Below are 26,894 nucleotides of genomic sequence, written 5' to 3'. Positions count from 1 at the left end.
AATTTGAATGGAATTTATGTAAAGTAAACCCATGGCGGTTTAGAACAGAATTTAATTGCTGAAGTATTTCGAGCAATTCTTCAATATTATTTGACCCACATAAACCATCATCTACGTAGAATTGGTTTTCGAGAAAATGCGAGGCCAATGGGAATTGAACTTTATTTTTATTTGAAATTTCTTGCAAGACTCTCGTCGCAAGAAACGGGGCGCTATTCGTCCCGTATGTGATAGTATTTAATTGAATACATTTTATAGAATCGTGGGTATCGTCCCTCCATAGAATATTTTGTAGAAAGCGTTGATCTTTGTTGATCCACGTCTGTCGAAACATTTTTTGAATGTCACAGGAAAATATGAATTTGTATTGCCTGAAACGAACCAGAATGTCGAATAAATCGGGTTGAACCTGATACCCTTTTAATGAAATGTCGTTCAGACTTTTTCCTGTAGAGCTTTTACAACTAGCGTCCATGACGACACGCAAAGTTGTACTTTTATTTTGTTCGTTGATGACACATAAATGTGGAATAAAATATTTTTTGTCCGAATTTTCATTTACGAACGAAAGAGGTACATATTCAGCATGCCCTAAAGAAATATATGTGTCAATGAAATTTTTGTACTCGAAAAATAATTTTTTATCTTTTTGGAATTTATTTTCGAGTGAAAGAAAACGCCGTTTGGCTATAGAAAATGAATCACCCAGTAATTGGTGTTCTTGTGCACTTTTTAATGGAATATCTACTTCAAAGCGTCCATTTTCAAGGATCTTTGTTGTAGTTTGAAATATTTGTTCGGCCAGCTCGTCAGCTTCCGACAGAATAGGTTTTTGAGAAAGTTCTTCCATGTTCCAGAATTTCGTGAGCAGCTCGTCCGTGCTACACGTAGAAAGTAGAGCAACATCTCCAGAAGCATTGTTTGCTACTGTAGGTGCCGTCAAGTGAGGAGCAATCACGCCGGCTATTAGGTACCCCAGATGAGAAGCCTGCAAAACTGGAAGCCTAGGGCCCAGAGGAATTATGTCAGGAAGAATTAAGTCGTAGTACAAATCAGCCCCAACCAAGATGTCTACCTGACTAGGTTTGTGATAGGAATCGTCGGCGAGAAAAACGTCCCTTGGAATTGGTAATTTTTTTGTAAGAATGCGGAACTGTGGAAGATTGCAAGTAATATTTTTTAAGATGGCACATGAAATTTTGAAAGACTTTTTATTATAGTTAGAATGCATTTTTATGTTGACCATCTTTTTTGAAACCGAATTACTTTGGCCTATGCCAGAAATGTTTAGAGATATGTCATATGGCTTGTAGCCCAGCCTATCAGCGAGACACTGGGTACAAAAGCTATTTTGACTTCCCGTATCGAGTAACAATCGGGCCGTTAAAGGTTTCCCGTTTTTGTCGAAAATGGTTACTTTGGCCGTAGCTAGAAGTATGTTTAAATTTTTTACGGACAAGGCAGAAAAGGAATTTGTAAAAGGTTCTTGCCCTTGAAACGAAGGACCTTGAAAGTTTGAATTTGACGAATGTTCGCGTTCGTAATTGTTTGAATTTGTAGAAGTGGACGGACTTTCATTTTTATGGGTCGTAGAAAAAGTATTATGTTTACCCGAATTATTATTTGGTGCCAGAATGTGCAAATTTGTATTATGGCGCTTTTTACAAACGGTACATACATGTTTTGATGAACAATCTTTAGAATTATGCCTACCTAGGCAATTTACGCAGAGACCTTTTGAATTCACGAATTTTATTTTGTCATCATGCTGAATGTTTTTGAAAAAGTGACATTTGTAAATTTTATGACCTTGCTTTTTGCAGAAAATGCAATAAAAATCAGAAACTAAATTATTTGACGTATTATTTTTATCTGAATCCTCTGATGTGTTATTACTGGATGCATGATGTGAAACTTTTACGTTTTTGGCTTGCCTAGGATTTGTATTTTCCAGGCTTTCCAGAACAATGCACCTTTTTTCAAGAAATTTAAGAAGAACATCCAATTTTGGTACATCTGAATGATTTCGCTCAGTTTCAAAAAGTCTCCTTGTTGAAAAATCTAATTTGCTTTCTAGCAGGAAAACTAAAATTATATCAATGAGCTCTGTACTTGAAAATTGCAAATTTTTTAGCAACTGCATATTTTTTGTTACGGTAGTTAGAAAATTTCTGAGGGCTTGCGGTGAGCTGTTTCTCAGTGTAGGAATATCTATAATTTCTGTTAAGTAAGAATTTATGATTGTGACCTTATTCTGATAGCGGTTCTTTAGAATATCTAAAGCAATCGAAAAATTTTCATTTGTGACTTTCAAAGAATCCACCAACTTAAGAGAATCACCCTGTAGGTAACTTTTCAAATAAAGAAACCTTTGGATGTCAGAAAGGGACTGATTTTGTATTATCAGTGTGTCGAAGAGCTCAAAAAAACTTTCGAAGTCCCCTATTTGCCCGGAAAATTTGCATATGCTTATTACCGGGAGCTTTACGGCCACTTGCTTAGCGGCAGCGACGCTCCCTGTATTGGTAATATCCAATGCTCTAATCGAACTTTGTATTTTTGACAGAACCGCAAAATAATTCTCTTCAAATATGGCACGATCACATTTTTGAGAATCGTCCAGGAATTCAATTTCATCCTGTACGTTATTGTAATCAGAGAACAGGTCTTGTAATCGACCTTCTCTTGTTTTGAATGACAAAACATCTTTTTCCGAGTCATGGTTTGCTTCTAGCCACGTTTGAATTCTATTAACAGAATCTAGAATTGAATGCTTTTTGTTTACTAATTTACTTAAACCTTTTTTGCTCATTGTAATAACTTTAATTTGTTTATTTTTGAATGAAATTATTATTTATTTTTGAATTTTAACAAGCATGCAATATTGAACCAAAAATTCAACCCTGAATAGTTCTTTAAATAGTGTTTAACTTTATTAGAGTAACATTTCGCAAGAGATCTTTGAAAATTAACTTTTTGAATTTACATATAGAAAAGTTTATTTTGTACGTCACCCCTGGGCTCTTGGTACTTGAATGTGGGCTGCTTTTCCTGGAATCAGCTAGTCCTTGAACACCACTTCTTGAAGTAAACTATTATCACTGTTTTTGTTCACAGAATGTTTATTTGTCCGTAGAATAAATAACGCAATCACTTTGTCTCTTGGAATTATTGTCTATTCGACGAGAATATCCGAAAAACGCGACACTTATAATGTCTTTTAGAAAGAGTTGGCATTAGCCAGAAATGTTTTTTAACAAATAATAGAATTAGATAGAAACTTGAATTGAGTGTTTTTTGGCCAGAAAAGTTCGGTCGATGGCTCTAAGGGCCAAATTCGGCTCTTAGAAATAAAATCCGGTCTCGGAGGAACAAAATGGAGGGACGCCGGTGTTCAACATTCCTCCATGGAGAGTTTGGAGTAGTTCCAATGTCTCTTTCCAGCGTTTTGCACTTGCAGTAAGTTCAATGTGTCGCAAAGCCTTCGATAGCTAAGAGGAGAACTTTTAATGAACCGTAAGATGCTGTAATTCTGGCCTGTTGAATTGTTAATGTAAATAAAACACTTTCTATTTTGCTATGACTGTAATGAAGTTGAAAAGGGCAAGAAATAGAATTTTACATGTGAACAATTGAGTAAACAACTTATCCGTGAAAGACGCCACTACACATATATTTACACTTTGTACCGGCTTTTTGCTAATTGCGGCGTGAAGAATTCTCTTCGAAAAAGCGTAAATGAAAAGAGGTTTTTGCGTACGTTCTTAATGAGTGTTGATAGTTGACTGACTGTTGCACCCCGCTCTTGCATACCGTTAACAAATTTTCCCGTTGGGGTGTTTGGGTTTTTGGAGGCGGAGATTAACATTCTTGGAAGAATGGAATTATTATTTATGGTTGTTACAGAGGCGGCGCGGAAATTTGTTGTTGGTGAAATAGAATTTATTTTGGGTGGAGAATACAGTTCTCCAACAATCACTTTAATTTTTATTTCTGTAGCTTTCTATTGGTCAGAATCTCCTGTGAATGAAATAATCGCGCTAATTTCATTAAAACATCAACACAATAAGATAAATTAGAAATAAATTAGTAAATAATGTCTAAAGATTAGTTTGTTGCATGTATTATAATACATATATTTTATAATGCAATACTACAAGGTATTTTACTTTCCGCACGCCGTGCGGGAAAATTTACTTTCACGCACGCCGTGCGGGAAGTGCAACTTTTGGAAACGAAATGCGTACGTGAAAGTGGCTCTTTTAGCACGGCCGTAGAAAAATATCTTTCCAAAGTTTTATTCCAATATCAAAAGAGAATGAGACCAGTACATTCAAAAAGACCCTTAACGATTACTCATTTGCATCTTATGTTCTATATTATTCGAAGTTTATCATAACCTTCGCCATACAAACTGTTTTATTACGTATTTCTAAATCTAGTATTGTCAATCACATTAAAGAACTTTTAATCGAATCAAATTCGCGTGAATATCGACAAAAAGAATGGACAAAAGAAATAATTAGTTCCAAATTATTTTTGATGATCATTTCTTCTTCTTCTTCTAGTTCCATGACCTTTATCGCTCGTTGGATATCATGTTGGCTACCATATTCGCTATCGTGACTTTATTGACAGCAGCTTCGAATAACGATGTAGTTGATTTTCCATATCATTGTCTTAGATTTTTTAGCCATGATGTTCTTCTTCTACCAGTACCACGTTTACCTTGGACCTTTCCCTGAATTTTCTAATGTAAAAGATCATATTTTTCAGGGTGTCTCATAAGGTGACTGAAGTATTCCAGCTTGCGTGTCTTTATTATATTGACCAGTTGTATTGTTTAGTTCAGTCGTCTAAGGTCCTCCTTATTCCTAACAAAAAGGTCCTAATCCTTTCTACTTATCTCTTGATGATAACTAAGCTGTTATAATGCATAGAAGGCTATAATGTAATGAGTAGAGTAATGACTTTCGTACTGTGAACACCACATTCAGTGAGCTCCAGAATACTGTGACTTTTAAGTGGAATTGTTCGAAGTTTTATGTTTTGTCTCCAGTGCATATCAAGTACGGATAAACCATTAGTAAGAATACAGAAATTACTTACAATTACTAAGGTTTTTCTTGGTTAAATCCATTTTTTTTTTCTATTCTATTATCTGTAATCGAATTTTCTATCCTGTGTTGCCAGTTCTCATAGGTTTTATGATGAGTACCAGATCTGTGCGCAGTAGTGTAACCGATGAAAGTGCTATGGAAGCCATTATAACAAAGGTATTGACAAATTCACTTAGCAAAATAGAAGATAAACTTGACAAATTAACTCAAAAATTTGAAGCATTAGATGCAACACTGAATAATGCAGTTACAAAACTAAATCGCCTAGAAGAAAAAGAAAAAAACAATGCAATGAAAATTATAATAATTAATCAGACATTGGATAATCTAAATCAGACAGCAAGAATGAATAGTTTGAGATTTGTTGGAGTAAAAGAAGAAGCGTCGGAGAATGTGATAAGCAAAGTTTTGACATTAATTAATGACCAAATGAAAATTAAATGTTCACTAGTGGAAGTAAATAGAATATTTAGGGTGGGCAAGATTGAAGATGAGCAGAAACCTAGGAGTATCATCGTTGAATTTGTAACCAACCTGAAGCGGAATGAAGTATATAAATCCAGAAACAAGCTTAAAAATACGGGAATATTCTGAATGAAGACCTTACTCAAGTTCGGTTTAAACTTCTCTTAGCTGCTAAGAAAAAATATGGTGTTAAAAGTGCGTGGTCAATGAACGGAAATATTTATGTCAATACTGGCAACGGTGTCAGAACCATTCAGAACGAGAATGAGCTTCTTAATTAGGTACGAAAAACATTAGATACATTATATTGATATGAAATTTTTAAACTTGTTCTTATCTTTTGTTTACATGTTTGACTATTTTAATGAGGATAAGTTTTCATTTGAAATTTTATTTGTTACGAATATAAGTTCGAATGAATCCAACTTAAAATAGTTTAATTTAATTAGCAGGTCTAGTTTTTATTCGGTCCATCAATACATCAATGAGTTCTTGTTTTTTTGTTACATAGAGGTTACAGGTTTTAATGGATAAATGTAAGTTTACTGGTTTCAGTACGTAAATACATCAGACGTATTTTCCAAAAAATGTACTTAATCTTGTTTAAAATGTACTATACTGATAAATTATTGAAGCTACTTCTACATATTTTAAATATATTTAGCCATTGCTTATATGTGTATAGGTCTGAAATTTTTGGGCTGGGCTTTTTTACATGTTTATATTTTCTTTTTGTATAACAATCTGTCAATATTAACGTTACAGTTTTATTACTTTACTGACTATTTTGCTGCAAGAAGAATCAAATATAAATTACTTTTCACAATATGTTCGCAAATCTGTCAAGAGGTACTCATGTGTGGTATGTGGTTTAGAGGTTTCAGATCTATGTTCTTCCGTATTAAGTAATTGACAGTTGTATTATAGTATCTGCTCACAAAAATGAGTTATCCTTTTTCCAGCGATAATATGTATGATGGCGCTATATTTTCTACTTTAATAACATTGTATTAAAATACTATTTACAGTATCTGGGCTTACTGCAATAATAGCTATAAGACATAACAAACAACCTGAATGTTTATTACCAGAATTGTAGGGGTTTGAATACAAAAACACATGATTTTTATAGGGGTTCACAAACCTTGGAATTCGATATTATAATTGCAGTAGAGACATGGATTCAAGATGGGGTTAGGGATGGTGAAATTGTTGATACAAGTATGTATAATTTAATACGGGCAGATAGGGATTTAGAATTCACTGGAAAACTAGAGGAGGGGGAGTTCTTGTGGCAGTAAGAAAGGAGTATAAAATTGCACAAATTTTCAAACATTGTACAAAATTTGAGGCAATAGCGATTCATATTAAATTAGCAGGTAATGAAAAACATACAATTTTTGCTTTATATGTACCCCCAAACAGCTCTGATAATATATATGAACAACTAGTAAATTTCCTTCAAGATAACATTGTTGATATTGAAAAGACGTATATATTTGGTGATTTTAATATACCAGAAATTAAAGGTTACGTGAGTGAGATCAATGTTTCTAATACTAAATTAAATATTTTGCAATCATTTTTAGATTTTAATTCATTTAAGCTTTTTAATAACATTACAAATTTTCAAGGTAAAACACTTGACTTGATAATATGCTCTGAAAATCATTCATCAAAATATGTAGTAACACAAGACTTAACGCCATTTGTGAAGGAAGATCATTATCACCCTACTCTTAATTTTAATATAGTCTACAATAAAAGTAATAAGCAAAAATTTGAAGTAAATTTGTCCAATGAATATAATTATAAAAAAGCAAATTTTGAACTTTTGGTTAATAATGTCCGAAATACAAATTGGGACGCAGTAAAAAATGAAACAAATGTAGACTTAGCTTTAGAAACTTTTTATGAAATATGGAATAAAATTATACAGAATTGTGTACCAAAATTTAAAACATTCAATAATTAAAAATTATTTCCTAGTTGGTATACACAAGAAATAAAAGATTTAATTAAAAATAAAAATAAATTCAGAAAATTACAGAACATCTCAAATTAAATTACTATTTAGAAAAATACAAGGAAAGCAGACGTGCATTAAAATACTTAATAAAAATAGAAGAGAATAAATATTTAAAAGAAGTGCAACAAAATGTGGAGGGTAATATAAATTATTTTTGGAACTATATTAAAAACAAAAAATCCAATTGTACTCATGCTGGAAATTTTGTTTACTTAGGTCAGAATGTTGATGGTGAAAATACAGCTGAAGTATTTGCTAAGTTTTTTGCATCTACATACAACTCAGATAAAGCGACTTATAATTTAGATTTTGGTAATAGTTCTTACTTGCACAATGATTTTTTCGCAATTGAATCAATAGATTACAATGATTTTAAAGAAGCTGTAAAAAAATTAAAGCCAAAGAAAGCTGCGGGTACTGACGGTATTCCACCTTATATATTAAAAGGTTGTAGTGAGTGGTTGATTGAACCGATGGTACATATTTTTAATAGCATAGTTAATTCTAAAGTCTTTCCTACAATTTGGAAAACTGCAGTTACTACACCAATACATAAATCTGGAACATTACAAAACATTGAAAACTACAGACCTATAGCAATCATGTGTGCTCCCGCCAAACTTTTTGAACAAATTATACATAACAAGTTATATTCATATATAGAAAAGTACATAATGTCTCAACAGCACGGTTTTGTGCTAAACAAGTCAGTAAATACAAATTTATTTATTTTTGCAGATCAGGTTGCTGACACATTAAGCACTAAATTGCAACTTGATACGATATACACGGATTTTAGAAAAGATTTTGACCGCGTTAATCATGATGTGTTACTAAAAAAGTTAAGTACTTATGGCTTGTCTAATAATTTTATTGAACTCATCAAAAGTTATCTGGAAAACAGACGTTTTATAGTTCGACACAAAGGTAATGTATCAGGAAAGTTTTACGCCAATTCCGGAGTTCCTCAGGGTTCAAATTTAGGACCTCTTCTCTTTATTATATTCATTAACGACCTTCCTTCTATTTGTAAATATACTGAGTGTCTTTTATTTGCAGATGATTTAAAAATGTACAAAATTATTCAGTCAGTACGTGATTGTATTAAGTTACAGAGAGACATTGATAGTATTTACGAATGGAGTATAGTTAATAAGTTAGAGTTTAATATTAATAAATGCAAAGTTATGACGATAACTCGGTTACAGGAACCAGTTATTTTTGATTATGAGATGGGAGGTGAGAGATTGGCTAGGGTTACTGAAGTAAAAGACTTGGGAGTAACATACAATCAAGTTTTTTCGTTTGGGAAACATATAAATCAGTCGATCTCAGCGGCAAACAAATTGTTTGGATTTATTAGAAGACAGACAATGGCATTTACAAATATTAATACAATAAAATTTCTCTATTTTACTTTAGTGCGACCTAAATTGGAATTTGCAAGCGTAATATGGTTTTGTGAGTATATGTCAACGCTTAAAGAATTAGAAAAGGTACAAAATAAAGTTCTTCGGTATTTGTATTTTAAAAAACACAAAAAATGCCCTGATTATAATTCTGTTAGGTCGGCTCACTTGAGAAACGAGTTTAAAATATTGTCTCTAGGACAAAGAAGGGACTTAATGGTAATTATGTTTATATACAATATAATTAACAATAAGATTAACAGCCCATATTTACTTTCACTCATTCCATTCAATATTGCTCCTCGTCGGACACGATCTTCATTAATGTTCAATATACCTCACAATCTTGTTGCAACAAGATCTCCCCTTGCCAATGCACTTAAGTTATTAAACAATTTTAACAGTTTAATTGATGTAGATTGGTCCTTGAATCGGACAAAGTTCTATAAATTGATACTAAGTCAAATTTTAAACACCTCTATGTAAAAAATATTCAAGCCTCTACAATGCTGGAAGTGATAATGAGATAATTTGTATAATTTTTATATAACTTAGAAAGTCATCTATTTAAAACTATAGAATTGTAAATGTATATATTTTTTTTTAGCCATGTAATGAGACATTTAGTCTGTATGGTTAATAAATAAATAAATAAATAAATAAATAATAATAGCAGTATTATTTGTGTTTTTTAGGTTATTTAGTTTCTTGTATTTCAAGAAATACATCTATGGCCTTGACGCTGGGTGCACCATTAGTCATACCTTTCTTGCTTTTCGGTGGATATTTCATGAACCTGGGGTAAGCTATTTTAATATATGTATAATAAACATCTGTTATGGTCAGTATGATTAATTGGAAATTATTAATAATTACCGGTTACTATTAATACAAACCGAACAGCTAGGTAAAAGTAATAAATATGGCAGAATTAATCACATCGACCGGTAATTATTAATAAATCCCAGATTAGCACGGTAAATATGATACATTTCAATACTGTTACGTGCGTAGAAGCTTACGGAGTGTAGGGAGGTTTATTAGTCACTGCGACATACCAGAGCTAAATATGTCGCATATGGCATACTACAGTGTTAGTCAATCTGTAGTCGGAAGCGGCCACTGTGTAATACACTATTTAATGTATTAAATACATACGGCTAAAGTAGGATTAAAAACAACTGTTCCTCCTGGTACTTTTTCCGAAATCAGAAGATTTAGAAGCGATAATAGCAGATCATTCTGATGACGCTGATGATGGAGCATAGCACCGTGGTGATATGGAACTCAATAGTGCAACCGAGGATTCACAGTTAGCGAATATTGAAGATACAAGTAACAATAACAGCCCAATCGAACATAATGCGTGTGCAATAATTGCTGCCAATGAGGAAGACAATGCCAGTATTGGCGTTAAAGAAAATGATGGAGACGAAGAAGATGGCAGTGCAATTGACGAAACTTCAAAAGAAAATTCAGGAGACTCGGGATCTTGATAAACAGCCACTTATAAAAGAATCTGACAAAATGTTAAAGCATTCTAATGATAGATTCCTTGTTGAAAAAGTAGGTCAACGTGTTAGAGTGCGAATTCCAGAAGTTTAGAGAGCTAAGGCCGATAGCCGAAACATTATTGCCATTATTATTTCTGTTATAGATGAAAAGCTATACAAGCTAGGCAATAAGCAAGGCATTTTAAACCAACTTCATGCAAGAAACGAATTTTCCACCTGCAAGGAAACACTTATTTCAGTCAATGAAGTGCTTGCGTTCGTAAAAATTCGATTTAGGCAGTCAAGGATTCCGCCACTGCAATTATTGTTGTGGACAATGCAATTAAACACGCAGCAAATGCAAAAACTTAAGCGTTCTTTGTAATAATTATAAGTACCACAAGAGTATTTCCTATAAAAACAAGTAATTATAGTCTAGTAACTTAAATCCTACTGCGTCAGTTTGTTTTTATTTATAAGGTGTTTGGTTGAGTTTATTATTCATAAATTCTGTTGCTTTATTACATTAACCAGAATTGTTAGGAAAGTATTAATAATAACCTTCTTCTTCTTTTTGTATAGACATGACTCTGTCTGCTTTTTCAATGTGCCTCTAGTAAGTTGTCGTTCCATCGTTTTCGTGGTCTTCCCACTGATCGTCTTCCTATTGGGGAACCGTCTCTCGCTGTCCTGACTACCCTATTTATTCGGCTTATGTGGTCATTCCATTCTATTCTTCTGTTTCTTACCCAGTTATTAATCTTATCCACCTTGCATCTCCGTCGTATATCTGTACTTCTAGCTCTGTCCCATAGAGGCTTACCATCGATTTTTCGAAGGGTTTTCATCTACTCTGTTTCGAGCAATCTTTTTGTCCTATCTGTGTCGGGTCGTGTTTCTGCCGCGTATGTCATTATTGGTCTGATGACTGTTTTGTAAATTCTGCCTTTCATTTCTTTTCCGATATTTTTATTTCTCCATATTGTGTCATTCAAGCAAACTACGGCTCTGTTTGCTCTATTCACTTGATCTTCCCCTTCTGTTTCGAGCCTTTCGTAGCTAGATAGTGTGATGCCTAGATATTTAAACTCCATCACTTGTTCTATTATCTGACCTTCCAGCTCCAATTTACATCTTATTGGATCTGCTGTTATAACCATGCATTTTGTCTTTTTTGAGGAAATTAACATGTTAAATTTTCTGCCGATTATGTTGAATTGGTGAAGCATACGTTGTAAATCGTCTTCACTTTGAGAGATTAGTATTGCATTATCCTCATAGCAGATTATTTTAAGTTGTTTTTCTCCCATTTGGTATCCTTTTTTAGTTCTTACTTTTTTTATTATTTCGTCCATGATCAGGTTGAACAATAAAGGACTCAAGGAATCCACCTGTCTTATCCCATTGCCGGCTTCAATTGGGTCAGTTGGTTCATCTTCCACTTTTACTTTTATTGTGTTGTTCTGGTAGATGTTTTCTATCGTTTTAATTATTCCCAGAGGTACCTCTCTCGAGTATAACAAGTGCATAACGTCCTTTAATGTGACCCTGCCAAATGCTTTCTTAAGGTCCACGAAACATAAATATGCCGGTTTGTTGTATTCCAATGATTTCTCTTGAACTTGCCTCATTATAAATACAGCGCCAGTGCATGACATTCCCGACCTAAAACCTTGTTGTTCTTCTGCTAATGTTATAATTTCATTCAATTTGTTTGTTATCACTTTTGTTGTTAATTTTAATGCTGTGTTTAATAAGTTAATCCCTCTGTAATTCTCCGGGTCTGATTTGTCTCCTTTTTTGAAGAGAGGTATTAGGATGCTTGATCTCCATTCTTTTGGTATTCTGTTTTGTTCTAATATTTTTTGTATTAGTTTTAATAGTTGTTTAGTTAGATCTTGTCCTCCGTACTTTAGGATTTCGTTCGATATTCTGTCCTCTCCTAGAGATTTTCTATTTTTTAATTTTCTTAATGCTTCCTTTACCTCTCCCTCCTCGATGTTTATTTCTTCGTTTGTCGTAACTTCAGGTATTGGTGGTTCATTATCGTCGCCTTTAGCAAATAGAGATCGGAAGTAGTCTGCCCATGTTTCCTTCTGAATGTGTTTCGCTTTTATTAATTCGTTTATCTCCTTTCTTTGACCTCTGATCATTCTCCATACTTCTTTTTGTGTTCCGTAGAAGTCGTGTTCCATCTGTTTTGAGAAACTCTGCCAGTACTCGTTTGTAGTGGTTGTATGCCTGTTGTGTTTGTTTTGTTCTGTATTGTAAAAAGGCTTTCTTCTTTTCTTCGCATTTTATCTTAACTTCTTCTCTAAACCACGGTGTTTTCATCTTTAATATGTGAGTATTCGTTACTTTTCTCTCTCTAAGTGATTCTGTTGCAACGTCGATTGTATTATTTTTGAGTTTTTGCCAGCTTTCATAGATGTTATCGTTTTCTAATATTCCATTCTCAGCAATCTTCTCTGATATTCTTTTCCTGTATAAGTATTCCGTGGATTCCATATGTAGTCCTTCGACTTTGATTTTTGTTTGTGTTGGTGCTGCCCTCTTAGGTGTGAAATATTTCATAATGATTCCTATTTTACATAATACTAGGCTATAGTTGCTACCTACATCTGCTGAGTTGAGGTATCTTACGTCGATTATTTTTGATGGATGTATATCTCTGTTGGTTACAACATAATCTATCATAGATCTTTGTCCACGAGTGTTATTGAATGTATATTTGTGTTGGTCTTTGTAGTCAATAAATGTGTTGTTTTTTCTAAGTTCGTTATTTGTGCAGAAGTTTTTCATCAGTTCTCAATTTTCGTTTTTAACATTTTCATTGTGTTTTTTCTTAACTCCGGGTATTACTTGGTTACCTATTCGAGCATTAAAATCCCTCAGTATTATCATCTTCCCTCTAACTTGATCTACTACTTGTTGTAATTCGTCATAAAAGATTTCCCTTCTTGTTTGAGGCTTGTTATTTTCTGGGCCGTATACTCCGATGATGTTCACTCCGATTAATAATAACCGGTAAATCTAATTATAAAGGCATTATTAACCACATTGACCAGCTGCTACGGTTACTATTAATATTTACCGGTAATAATTATTAATGCAGACCGGATTTATCACATCAACCGTAACATATCTATACATAATAAGTTTCTAGGATTCTAAGAGAATCCAAGCGGAAAACTATGCCGCCTCTCAGCGATTAGACAGCGAGATAAGAGAAGCTGTCACAGAAGCTAAAAACAAAACTCTGGAATAACAGTAAACACTATTCGTTCAACTTCCACAAAAAAATCAAAGAAGCACCAGACCTCTATAAACCAAAGAAACCGGTACACTTAACAGACACTCAAGAGAATCCAATACCTAATATTGAGATATAAAAACAACATGGATGAACTAGGTGACAATATTTGAAGACAATAGGAGTATCACTATCACACAAAATAAAAATGACGATACCGGACCACCTATTCGCGAAGCGAAAGTAGAAGATGCTATAAACAGCATTAAGGATAGAAAAACGTCAGGTCTAGAAGATTTAACCTTCTGATGACCAAAGGAGGTAAATTTTGACCCCAGTGTATGTTTTATTCAATAAATTCAGAAATATTTTCAATTTTAAACTCATTATTTGTTTATTTGACTTTAATATCATTCTAGATACCTTCATATTTTGTAATAAAAAAAATTCCCTATATTTTACGAAAGAAACAATTTTCTGAATTTGGGGTCAAAGACGAACTCCCTTGGCCTTCCATGTTCCAATTTTATATTAAGTAAATACCGTCTATTACGTGGAATTGTTTGTAAGAAACATTCAAATCTTGAACAAAAAATTGTTTGTTAAGCCTGTGGTGACTTAAATTAGTGTATATTTTAAAATTTCGTTAGTTCTACATTCAAAATGATGATTCCTATTTTTGTTCAGTTGTACTTCTTAAAATATGTTTTACTAATGTTTATTTATTCTTTATTAATACAATACTAACATTAAAATTACGAATACATTATTTTATTTCTTAAAACAACTTAAATTTTGTCAACTGTCATTTTTAACTTGGGTAATTTTTTACCCCCGTTGGTCATCCGTGTAACAAAGAATGGTTGGTCGTCGGAAGGCTAAACGCAGAATTTTTGAATATAGAAAATACAGGGTGTTTGGTAAATAATGGGCCATAGCTTAACCTTCGATTCCTGAGGTTAAAATAGTTAAGTTAAAATTTAAGTTAACTTACCTTAGTACAAAAGTTGATAATAACCGAAATACAGAGTGTAAAATTTAAAATTTTATTTTATATATTTTTGAATATTTCCTGACAGGCATGGGACAACAACACAAAATTTGGTAGGTGGTACTGATATTGTACATTCTACTAAATTATGTGAAACAAACGTTTCTGGCTACAACCAAAGGCGTACGACGGGGGAACGTGAAGGGTTGACCCTTCCCAACTTCTACGCCACTGGCGGCATTTCCATTTTAGTCCAATTTTTGGATTCTCCAATACTTTCTATGTAAAAAACATGCTCTTCATTCGTAACGATTACGCCATTAGTTTTCGAAATATTTGAAGTTAAAACGAAGGAGCATAATTCATTAATCAAAATAAGTGTGCCTTTTCATTTTTAACTTCAAATATCTCGGAAACTAATGACTATATCGTTACAAATAAAGAGCATATTATTTGCACAGAAAGTATTGAAGAATCTAAAAATTATGCTAAAATAGCAGTTTCATCAGTGGCGTAGAATTTGGGAAGGGTCAACCATTCACTTTCCCCTGTCGTACGACTCTGGTATTAGCCAGAAACCATTATTTAAAACAGTTTAGTAGGGTGTACAGTGCCTACACTTTATACCAAGTATCACACGAATATGCTAAATTATTTTAAAGTATGTATTCTCTCTTTTTTAATAATTTATTCTTTACTTAAAACTTTAAGAACTATGTGTGCCCGGTACTATAAAACTATTTGACAAATCTTTATGGTACTTGGCAGAAAGTGTAGGTACGGTACACCCTACTAAATTATGTTAAATAATCGTTTGTGGTTAATACCAGAGGCGTAGGACAGGGGAAAGTGAATGGGTGACACTTCCAAATTCTACACCACTGATGAAATTGCTATTTTCGCATAATTTTTAGATTCTCCAATACTTTCTATGCAAATAACATTCTCTTCATTCGTAACGATAAAGTCATCAGTTTTCGAGATATTTGAAGTTAAAAATGAAAAGGGACACTTATTTGACTAATGTATTATGCTCCTTCGTTTTAGCTTCAAATATCTCGAAAACTAATGGCTTTATCGTTACGAATGAACAGTATGTTATTTAAATAGAAAGTAAAAGAGAATAAAAAAATTGCACTAAAATAGAAATTCCGCCAGTGGCGTAGAATTTGGGAAGGGCTAACCATTCTCGTTCCCCATCGTACGCCTCTGGTAGTAGCCAGAAACGTTTGTTTAACATAATTTAGTAGGGTGTACAGTACCAGCACCACTTACCAAATTTCGTGTTGTTGTACCATGCCTGTCAGGAAATATTTAAAAATAAATAAAATAAAAATTTAACTTTGACACCCTCTATTTCGGTTATTATCAACTTTGGTACTAAGGTAATTTAGCTTAAATCGACCTATTTTGACCTCAGGAATCTAAGATTAAGCTATGGCCCATTCTTTACCAAACACCCTGTATTGGGACCGTGCAAGTTCGGTAAAGCGACACCTGGTTTCTACGCTCTGCACTTTTATTCGCACTTTTAATTATATTGGCCAATCATATGGTCCTGGTTATTGGATAATAATTGTCAAGGCCATAGTCCAAAAAAAATAATAAGAAGAAAAAATAAGATTTAGGTTATGTTATTAAAACGTAAATAATTATATGTAGTAAATAAAATTAGTTATTAAAATGCAGTACTGCAAGCAAAATACAATTAATTAAATTTATCTTTATATAATAATTGCATATCATATCAATATTATGGAGCAATATATAATTTTTCTTCTTAAATGACAATAGGTATGAAATGTACGTCAATTTGAAAATTTCAATTGACAATGTGATTTAAGAAAGTTGCAATTTTTCTCCGCTATTCGCGCACAATCGTTTCGCGTATCCCTTCCAAGTACTTGCACACCGCGAATATTAGAATATAGAAAAGACGCAGTAAAAAGACTTTCTATAATCTTAAACAATATTAATCAAAGTGAAAAAATGTCCCAAAAGTGGCTTAGATCAACTTTTATAACACTACCTAAAAAATTTTTTTATCACTTGTTATCACTTTTAACACTGGTTTTTAATCTTTGTGATTTTTGGATGTGAATATTCGTAATCTTGCACATGACACTGAGACATAGATGTCACAATTTTGTTTTTAAAATTGTATTTCTTACATTTATTAATGAATGAATACAAAAAACATAATTATGATTCAAATATAAACAAATAAAAAATTATAATGTTTTAGTTCTCTACCACACTACCTCAAGTGGTTGTCTTATTTTTCATGGTTTAGATTCGGAAACGAAGCCCTTATGATAAATCAATGGGAAAATATAACTGATATTGATTGTTCAACCAACAGCACGATCTGTCCCAAAAATGGACACGTTATTTTGGAAACATATAATTTCGCAGAGGTACGTATTGATCAATACATTTGAATTGATTCAAGGTATTAGGAAACAACTTTATTACTCCAGGGTAATAAGCTAGAAACAAACTATGTTCGGGACACTCAAAAATCCAGGTAGCTGACTACTTTTTTAGTTATTGTATACCTATAGGACGAAAAACTACCTATTTCGGAAAGTTAGTGCAAAAATCGCGATTTTTTCGATTTTTTGCACACCATTCAAAAGCTAAATTGTTGACATAAAATTTAATTTTTTAGAACATTAAAAAACCTTCAAAACGCCGATTTTTGAAAGTTAAAAAGTTATTTTGTTGCTACGCAAACTGCAAAATAAGTGAAAATTGTTATTTGTTAATAACTTTTACTAAAACTACCTTAGAACTTTAGTGTTTCACCTAAAGTTGGGTATTGTGGTACTTAACAAACCCTCAAAATTTGAGACCGATCCATTAATTAGTTTAAGAGATATTCTAATTGTTTATTCCAGAGACCTTTATTTTGCAATAATATAAGACAGAAAATAATGAAGATAGGGCAATTCTACTTATGACAAATGAAAGTAGAAAACTGATACTATCAAAATGTACTAAAAGACGATAAAAAAATTATCTAATATAGTCAAAAATCCTAATGCCAAATTTGTGAAATTTTGTAGTTTAAAAATATTTAGAATAACTTTAAAAATATTGTCCATAGAAAAAGTCATTTTACATATTAGAAAAGCTGGTATTTTACAAGAATTTTTGAAAATGTACCTAGTTCAATTGTTGACTAGTCGTGGTAAGTGAAGGGGGAGCTGGGAGCCGACAAATGCACGAGTTCAAAAACTAAAAAAAGCAACTTAAAACTACTATCATTTTCGATATCTCGGGATCTACTGAATATATTTTGATCGTTCTTTTTTTAATTTGTATATAATTTTTTGTAAATTACAAATATGCAATTTGTCTAGACATTTATTAATTAATAAACAGTCTAATTTGTTTAAACATTTTTTGAAAAAATAATTTTTTCCCAAAAATCCATGATTTTAATATCATTTAATATCAAAAATTTTAATATTATTCATAGAAAAAGTTAAGGTATACTTTAATAAATAAATTATCTTCAATAAATAATTATCTAATAAAAATCATTTATTTGTTAAAGTGAACTTTAACTTTTTCTGTGATCATTAATGATACTATGATTAAAAAAATAAATTTTTGTAAAAAAAATATTTTTTTCAAGAATTGTTTAAGCAAATTAGACTGTTTATGAATTAATAAATTTATAAACAACTTGCATATTTGTAATGTGCGTAAAAATTACATACCAATTAAAACAAGATAGATCAAAATCTATTGACTTGATCCGGAGATACAGCAAATTATATTCGTTTGAAATTGCTTTTTCGTTATTTTAACTCGGTGGATTTGTAGGTTCCCCCTAGTAATCGTTTGTACTACATTTTTGAAAAATCGTAGAGGGTGCTGTGAAGGTATAATGTTTGTACAAATTTTTTAAGAAAAAATACAAATCCCATGCTTTAAAATGGCATTCATGAGATTCCTTAATTATTATAAAAAAATTAGCTGTGAATTAAAAAAACATATGGCTAACTTTGTCCCAAATGAGCCCAGGCTAAATTTTTTTATTTGAAAATTCGTGTTAAAATACTATCTTTTCGAATATATAAAAAGATTGTTTCTACGGACATTTTTAAAGTTATTCTAAATGTTTATAAACTAAAAATTTTGAAAAATTTGGCATTAGGATTTTTGACTATGTTAATTATTTTTTATTTTTTTTTAATACATTTTGATACTATCACTCTTCTACTTTTATTTGGCATACTCAGAATTGCCCTATCTTCAATATTTTCTGTCTTATCTTATTGAAAAATAAAGGTCTCTGGGATAAACAAATAGAATATCTCTCAAACTAATTAATGGATCGGTCTCAAATTTCTAGAGTTTGTTAAATACCCCAATATCCAACTTTGGGTGAAAAACTAATGTTCTAAGATAGTTTTAGTAAAAGGTATTAACAAATAACGATTTTCACTTATTTTGTAATTTGCGTAGCAACAAATTAACTTTTTAATTTTCAAAAATCGTCATTTTGAAGGTTTTTCAATGGTTTAAAATCTGAACTTTGTAATTTTATGTCAACTATTTAGTTTTCGAATGGAGTGCAAAAAATCAAAAAAATCGCGATTTTAGCACTAAATTGTTATCAATTAAAAAACGGACGCGAACTCTAGCCAGGAAACAGGTAGGTTTTCTTCCTATAGGTCTACAATAACTAAAAAAGTAGTCAGCTACCTGGATCTTTGAGCGTCCCGAGAAAATCCTTATTACCCTGGACTATATCAGGTACAATCGTATGTACTGATAAGACGAAATAGGTCTGGATCCCGCGTATGAAAAAAAAGTTAATTAATAGCAACCTGAAAATTTGTTAATAGCTTAACGGTGTCTAGTCGGATAAACTTTGATATATGGGAACACTGGAACAGGGGCAGTTTTAATTGTGGAACAGGTTAAACATTTGGAACGGCCAGACCACGAAAACGGCACATTTATTTTGTCCGACAGAATAGAGTTAAACTCTCCGAACAGAGATTAAACCAGAGGCGTAGCTACCGCCGTATCAGCCGTATCAATTATACGGGGCCCCCGACATTCAGGGGCCCCAGCGCGGCATGTCGAAACAAAATTCCATTCAAAAAATTGAACAAAATATACTACAATTATTTCACTATTAAAAAGCTTTGAACAGTGTGTATTGTTTGTATATCAACATTTTCGTGAAAGGGATTCTTTATCTATATATAAACTATATTTATGTACAGGTACTTATCTATAACTCTCGCCTTTCTATAACTACAGAGCTTTTTTGTTTTCAAGCTACTTTTTATTGTCTATTCACCGTTGGCTGTGTGTGAGACATTGTAAAATATATAATGCCAAATTGCAATATTTGTAATCGCTTTTTGTCTTTAACTTTTAAGCCTTTTTGACACTGGATTCTTAAATTGTGAAGTGTTCTAGTAATAAAAGGCACTCTTGATTTAAGTCGGTAGGACACACCGTTTTCAAAAAATATGAAAACAAAAACCGAAAACTCGTACGTTTATTCCAGGGATGAATCGATTTCATCAATTGCGAATTTCTAGTACCGGTCATATGCGTCCGTTTTGGGTAGGTCAACGGTTATTTTATCGCATTATTTTTTGTGTCTTTAATTTTGAAGCATTATTGACACTAGATTAGTAAATTATGAGGTATTCTAGTACTAAAAGTTACTCTTGCTTTAGTTCGATAAAATACACTGTTTTTTTTTAAATTTTTTTCAAATTCAAAAAACGAAATATTTTCAAATCGATTTTTCTAGAAAACTGTGTATCCTACCGACTTAAAGTAAGAGTAACTTTTAGTACTAGAATACCTCACAATTTAATAACCAAGTGTCAAAAATGCCTAAAAGTCAAAGACAAAAAAGTTATGCAATAAAATAACCGTTTCCCTACAAAGAGGATGCATATGACCGGTACTAGAAATTCGCAATTTATGAAATCGATTTATCTCTGGAAGATAATTAGATGTACCAGTTTTCGTTTTTTCTAAATAGAAGTGTTCTAGAGGTACATATTAAATAAAAACATTTTCGGAGTAGGTGATTTGGGTTAACCATTTGGGGATTTGGGTATTGTTTTATTTTGTAATAATATTTACGATTTATGTAATTTCAGTAAACTGTATTTGTTATTGTTTTTTCCTAATCTTTGTAAGCTTTGTCCATAAAATTCTAGAACTTTCAGTGACAATAAAGCATATTTCTATTCTATTCCATACAAGCGTGTTTGCTTCTTTTGTTGAACATTTTTTTAGCACTACACTATGCCATATAAGTAGTGGAAAAGGGCCCCGCGACAAACTTTAATATGGGGCCCGTGTGGGGCTAGCTACGCCACTGGATTAAACTCTCATGCAAAAATCAGACTGCTATTTATCACCTGTCATAATTCCTGTCAGTTGACATATTCTACATGTTCCACTCATTAAAACGCCCATTTGGTGATAAATAGCAGTCTGATTTTTGCAGGAGAGTTTAATCTCTGTTCGGAGAGTTTAAGTCTGTTCTGCCGGACAAAATACATGTGCCGTTTTCGTGGTCTGACCGTTCCAAATTTTTAACCTGTTTCACAATTAAAACTTCCCCTGTTCCAGTCTTCCCATATATCAAAGTTTGTCCGACTAGACACTCTTAAGCTATTAACAAATTTTCAGCTTGCTATTAATCAACTTTTTTTTCATACGCGGGATCCAGACCTAAAAGGCTATCATCATCATTATCACTGGCTCTAAAACTCATAGTGGGTATTGGTATATTCTAGGATCAGCTTCCATTGTTTCCTATCCTTCGCTTTGGTTTTCTAATTTGGTACTCCTACACTCGTAATTCGTCTTTCACCTGGTTCTTAAATCGTACTCTGGGCCTGCCTCTTCTTTTCACTCCATCCGGTCTTTGGTTTTAAATGCGTTTCGCCGGCTCCATCTCGTTCATTCTCTCTAAGTGGCCTAGCCATCGCAGACTGTTTATTTTGATGGACCTACCATTACTAGGCTCACTATAAAGGCAGTAAAGCTCAAAATTATACGGTCTACGCCATAATTCGTATATCTTTATAAATTTGTCTGAGGATTTTTACGTCGAAATCTTTCATTTTATCTACAAATAATTCTAATTCCAACAATTTCATAATAGAGCAAACTATTACTAACTTCTTTATGATTGAAAAAATCAGTTCTCGATATATGTTATATACCAGTGTGTTATACCACCCACCACCCTTAATATAATTAATATAAAATATGTTTTACGCCTAATTCCTAATAAAAATGTTATTAAACTGATCCAAAGCTACTGACCATAAGTAAACGTGGCCGTGAAATGAACGTACTGCTGCAATATTTTCATGTAGATATGAACATAAACTAGAACTGAACGTAAACATATACTAGAATCAGGCGTAAGGCATTCGTATTTATTATTAGATATAAATTTTAATTCCCTTAAAATATTAGATATATACACCGTTATTAGGCCTCAACGCCCTTCGGTAGCGATCTATGGAGGAGTATCACCAAGCCGCAAGTCATTATCCCTTGCCGTACCGCTCCTCCATAGGCCGATCAGACGCCAGTTATTCCAGACCAAGCCGTAGATTCTATTGAATTTTATACTACCGACGTTGGCCTTTTAATAATTTCATGACCTGGCTGAGGCTCGAACCGTCGATCGACTGCGCCTCAGCGAAATATACCGTCTAGAGTCTAGACCGACGGTCTAGACGAAAATATTCATCACGTACTACAACCCTGGGTGGGTCCTGGCAGACTGTACAACTTTCTTCCAATTTGTTCGGTCTTCCATCAACCTAGGGTCAAATGGGATGTTTATTTTTCGGAGATCTGCTTGGATGTTACCTCTCCATCGCATTCTGGGACGTCCCAGTGGTCTTTTGCCTGTAGGAATATCCTCCCATACCAGTCTTACAAGTCTCTCGTTATGAAGTCTGTGCACGTGGCCTGCCCATCTTAGTCGCTGTGATTTAATTTCTTGGACAATATCGGTATCATTGTAGAGTTCTTTTAATTCGATGTTGGTTCTGATCCTATACTGGTTTGTGTTAATGTCGTGGTGAGGTCCGAAAATTTTTCTAAGTATTTTTCGTTCAAAACGTCTGAGCTTTTCTTCGTTTGATTTGGTCATGGTCCACGTTTCGCAACCATATGTTAGTACAGGTCTGACGATGGATTTATAGATTTGGATCTTGGAACTTCTTGTAAGATTTTTTGATTTTATAAGCTTCTCCAGGGCGAATAGACAGCGATTTGCTGATTGGATTCTGTCTTTTATTTCTTTAGTTACATCGTTGTCAGCTGTGATTACGGCCCCCAGATACTTAAAACATTGTACTCTTTCGAAATTGAAGGTGTTGACCGTCACATTTCGTCATATCCTGCCTCTTCGTGTCGTTCTATTTATACACATATATTTCGTCTTCTCTTCATTAATCCTCAGCGCTACTTCGCTTGTTGCTCCTTCCACCTTGTTGAAAATGGCTTTGTGGATAGGATGGAGTCTCCAACGAGATCAATGTCATCTGCGTATGCTAGTAATAACTTGGGACCTTGAAGTGATAGCAGTTCTGTTTTTATTTCGGCCGATCTGATGGCTTTCTCTAACACAAGGCTGAAAAGTAGTGGAGATAACGCATCACCCTGTTTGAGTCCACTGTTGATTTCGAAGCTGTCAGATAGTTTATTATTTACACGTACTTTTGATATTTCACCCTCCATATGGACTTTAGTCATCCGAATGAGTTTCTTTGGTAATAAGAACTCCTCCATGGCATTCCATACTTGGCTTCTTTCTACGCTGTCATATGCCTGTCGAAAGTCTATGAAGAGATTGTGTATGGGTCTGTTATACTCCCATCCCTTTTCTAGAAGCTGTCTCAATGTGAATAGTTGATCTATTGTGGATCTTTTTGCCCTAAAACCGGCTTAATATTCTCCTAGGACACTTTCAGCATAAGGTGTTAGTCTACTAAGAATGATATTCGCGCATTTTGTTTTGTTCCCTTTTTTGTAGATGGGCACTATGATGTTTTCCTTCCATCTTGCTGATATCCTTTCTTCTAACCATATATGTGTTATTAATTGGTGGATTTGGCGATGTAGTGTTTCTCCACCATATTTCAGAAATTCTGCTGGTATCTCGTCCGTACCCGGCGGCGTATTTACGTTTCCGTGTTCATTTCAAAACCGGGTAGTTTTGAAATCGGCACGTAAACGGCGGAGCATATCTGCTTTCAAATACGTGTCCATTTCAAGACGTTTAATTTGGAAATGCGCACTGGTTTGTAAAAGAACTTCGCGCGTAAAATTATCACAAATACGTGTTAGGTAAGTTGTAACATTATTGTATTTTATTTGACCTGATTATCACAAATAGCGCCTATCTGCAGAATAACAAATTATCATTCATTGGATCTGTGGAAATAAAACAATTTTGTTTTTGTTGCCAAAGTTACCTTCTTTTTTTCTTTATAATTGTTCAAAAAACTCAAATTAGTGCCAAAATATCCTGTCAAAATAAACTATTACGATACGTATACATTTTGTAGTAATGCACAACAATATAGGTAGGTACTAAAAGTGTTATATTAAAAACGTATTTTAGTTTCAGCTAAACAATTATTGTTCAGCAAACATATATTTAGCTATTTTTAAAGCTATTTTTAATGAAGGAATATCAGAGAAAGAACAGGGTATATCAATAAACGGAGAAATCTTGAAAAACATAAGATTCGCAGACGACACCGCTATTTTTGCAGACAGTTTAAAAGCACTGCAACGATTAGTACCTAAATATATTACATCAAGTCAGTATAAAATATGAACTACGAATGAATGTTAAGAAAACCAAGTTCATGATTAATTCTAAGCAACATACAATAGGAAGGCTAGATATCGAGGGAAAAATCATAATTTTTTTATGTAAATATATCATTTTGCATAAAATTGGTATATAGGAGGTATTGGTAGTAAGGAGTCGGTTTGTTATACCTAATGGTGTAAAAATGTTTGAAGTATGTAGTATGAAACACAAATAGGTACATTTATTTGAAAGTAATTTTTTTTACAAACGTACATTATAACAATAGTATTAATGTTTCTTGCAACAGATTCATTGTTTTTAATGTTTAATGAAATATTATGTTTCCTTTTTTGGGATTCTCCTTTTGTAGTTCTGCCTGATTGAATTCTTCCACTACAAGGTAAGCCTCTATCTTTGCGTCGAGCGATCGATGTAGGCTGTACATACACGGATTTTTCGAGATCTTATAATATTATTTTCACAAATAAATGATATAATATTCGATGGAGTTTTTAGTTGCGACAAATTAGACGGCAAATGATAATAGACCTATTAGTTCTATGCACTTGTTTGTAGAATTCCAACGCCACATATTTCGGTACAAACCCGTGCACATTTCGGGGGTTGGCGCTTTCAAATCAACACCTTTTTGGAACTAGATATATGTATCACCGTTTCGGTGTCCGTTTCAAAACCGCAATGTCTTGAAATGGACACGTAAACGGAAATACGCTACCCGCGGCGCTTTGTGATTTTTCAGCTTCTTTAAGGCCTTTCGGGTTTCTTCAAAAGAGGGATTTTCGGCGGGCATGTCTGCTGTTATATAGATCTCTTCTTTGTGCTGTCCTTCCTGTATGATGTTTAGAAGGTCCCTGAAATACTCTTTACATTCTTCTGTTAGTTCTTTATCGTCGATTATCATATGGCCTTGATTGTCTCTCAGTGTATGGATAGAATTGGTTATATGTCCTCTTTTCTCAGTGGAGATTGCTTTACAGAATTCTCTGGAGCCTGGTTTGCGTTGGTCTCTCTCCATAGCTTCATATTTTTGTTGTTCATAGTTTCTTTTCTTTGTGCGTATCACTTTTCTTCCTTACTGTTTGTCTTTTTTCCAGCTGTTTCGGACATTCATCGTCATACCATGTTTTTGCCCTTTTCTGCCTACTCCTTCCAAAGATCTTGTCAGCTGTCTTGGTTATTATTGCGGCAGTCGTTTCCCACAGCTCTTCTATATCATTGTAAACTGTTTCAGAGTTCAAGGTTTGTTTAAGTTGTTCTATATATTTTTGACGTTTCTTTGTGTTCTGCATTTCGTCCATGTTCCATTGTGGGTTCATTGTTGTATTGTTGACGAAACTGTTGTTGTTTTGTAGACGAAAATATTGCCTATCGATAAAATAAATGAAAAGAGTCACCTTTACAAAATATTTAAGGAGTATCATAAACTAATTATAAATTATATTATTTTCAGGAAAACTTTACTGTGGATATTATAGCACTGTGTATGCTTATACTTGGATTCCGATTCTTTGCATACTTAGCCCTGTTAAACAAAACATGTTCGTGTTAATAAAAACAGATCGTTTTTTTTTATATTATATTTATTAACGTATTCCTTAGCATTGGGAAACGAAATTTTTATAATTTTTTTATGAAATTTGTAGCTTAGATATATTGACTGTCTATGTTTATATAAGCATTTTAAAATAAACGATTTTATACATAAATCCATTCATTTTTCATTTACCATATACGTCACCCACAACGTCTTCTTTATCCTTTTTCTCCTACTCCTTCCAGGAAGTTGTGTCGAAATTTTCGTCAGCTTTTCTCCAGTTAATTAGACAATAACTAATAGATAGACTTAGGCAAATATGCAAATTGCATATTTTGCATATTATGCATAAAATATGCAAAAATCTCAAATTTTGCATATTTCTATAAAAGTATGCATAAAGTGCATATAAATTGAAATTTCATCAGGTGTATAGATATATTCATGAAATAAAATCAACGAAGAACTTGGAAATCCGAATATTTTGTTTCAATATTTCTAGATATTTATTGTAATTTTGTCCTTGGATAAGGGTTCCAAAATCTGCTAGTTTATACTTCTAGGTAAAAATTTTTATTGGGATATTCAGTTTTAGAAATCAATTATTATGTTGTAAAATTGATACCGGTAACATGTGTCCTTGTAATATTATTGTGAATTGCAATTTGAAACTGCCGAAAATAAACGCTGTGTTTTCTCGTACAATAGCCTTTAGTTGCGTGCTTCTAATTT

At 33.0% G+C, this 26,894-nt stretch overlaps 1 protein-coding gene across 5 annotated transcripts in view; it reads left to right on the top strand.

Moving 5' to 3' along the window:
- The window catches only part of LOC126883875 (protein white), a 308,915-nt gene extending 282,581 nt beyond the window's left edge, over window positions 1-26,334 (top strand). For 4 of the 5 annotated variants that reach the window (XM_050649566.1, XM_050649562.1, XM_050649564.1 and 1 more), the window contains exons 10-12: window positions 9,719-9,824; window positions 17,006-17,177; window positions 26,079-26,334. In XM_050649566.1, coding sequence (XP_050505523.1) covers window positions 9,719-9,824; window positions 17,006-17,177; window positions 26,079-26,177 — 377 coding nt within the window. In that variant the 3' untranslated portion in view covers window positions 26,178-26,334. The remainder of the gene's footprint in view (window positions 1-9,718; window positions 9,825-17,005; window positions 17,178-26,078) is intronic. The other variant, XM_050649565.1, reaches the window with a different exon arrangement.
- Window positions 26,335-26,894: the final 560 nt, after the last annotated feature.

Source organism: Diabrotica virgifera, chromosome 4 (genome assembly GCF_917563875.1).
Source record: "Diabrotica virgifera virgifera chromosome 4, PGI_DIABVI_V3a".
Classification (NCBI taxonomy): Eukaryota; Metazoa; Arthropoda; class Insecta; order Coleoptera; family Chrysomelidae; genus Diabrotica; species Diabrotica virgifera.
The sequence above is the reverse complement of the archived record's forward strand: the minus strand, read 5'-3'. Positions and strand labels throughout refer to the sequence as shown.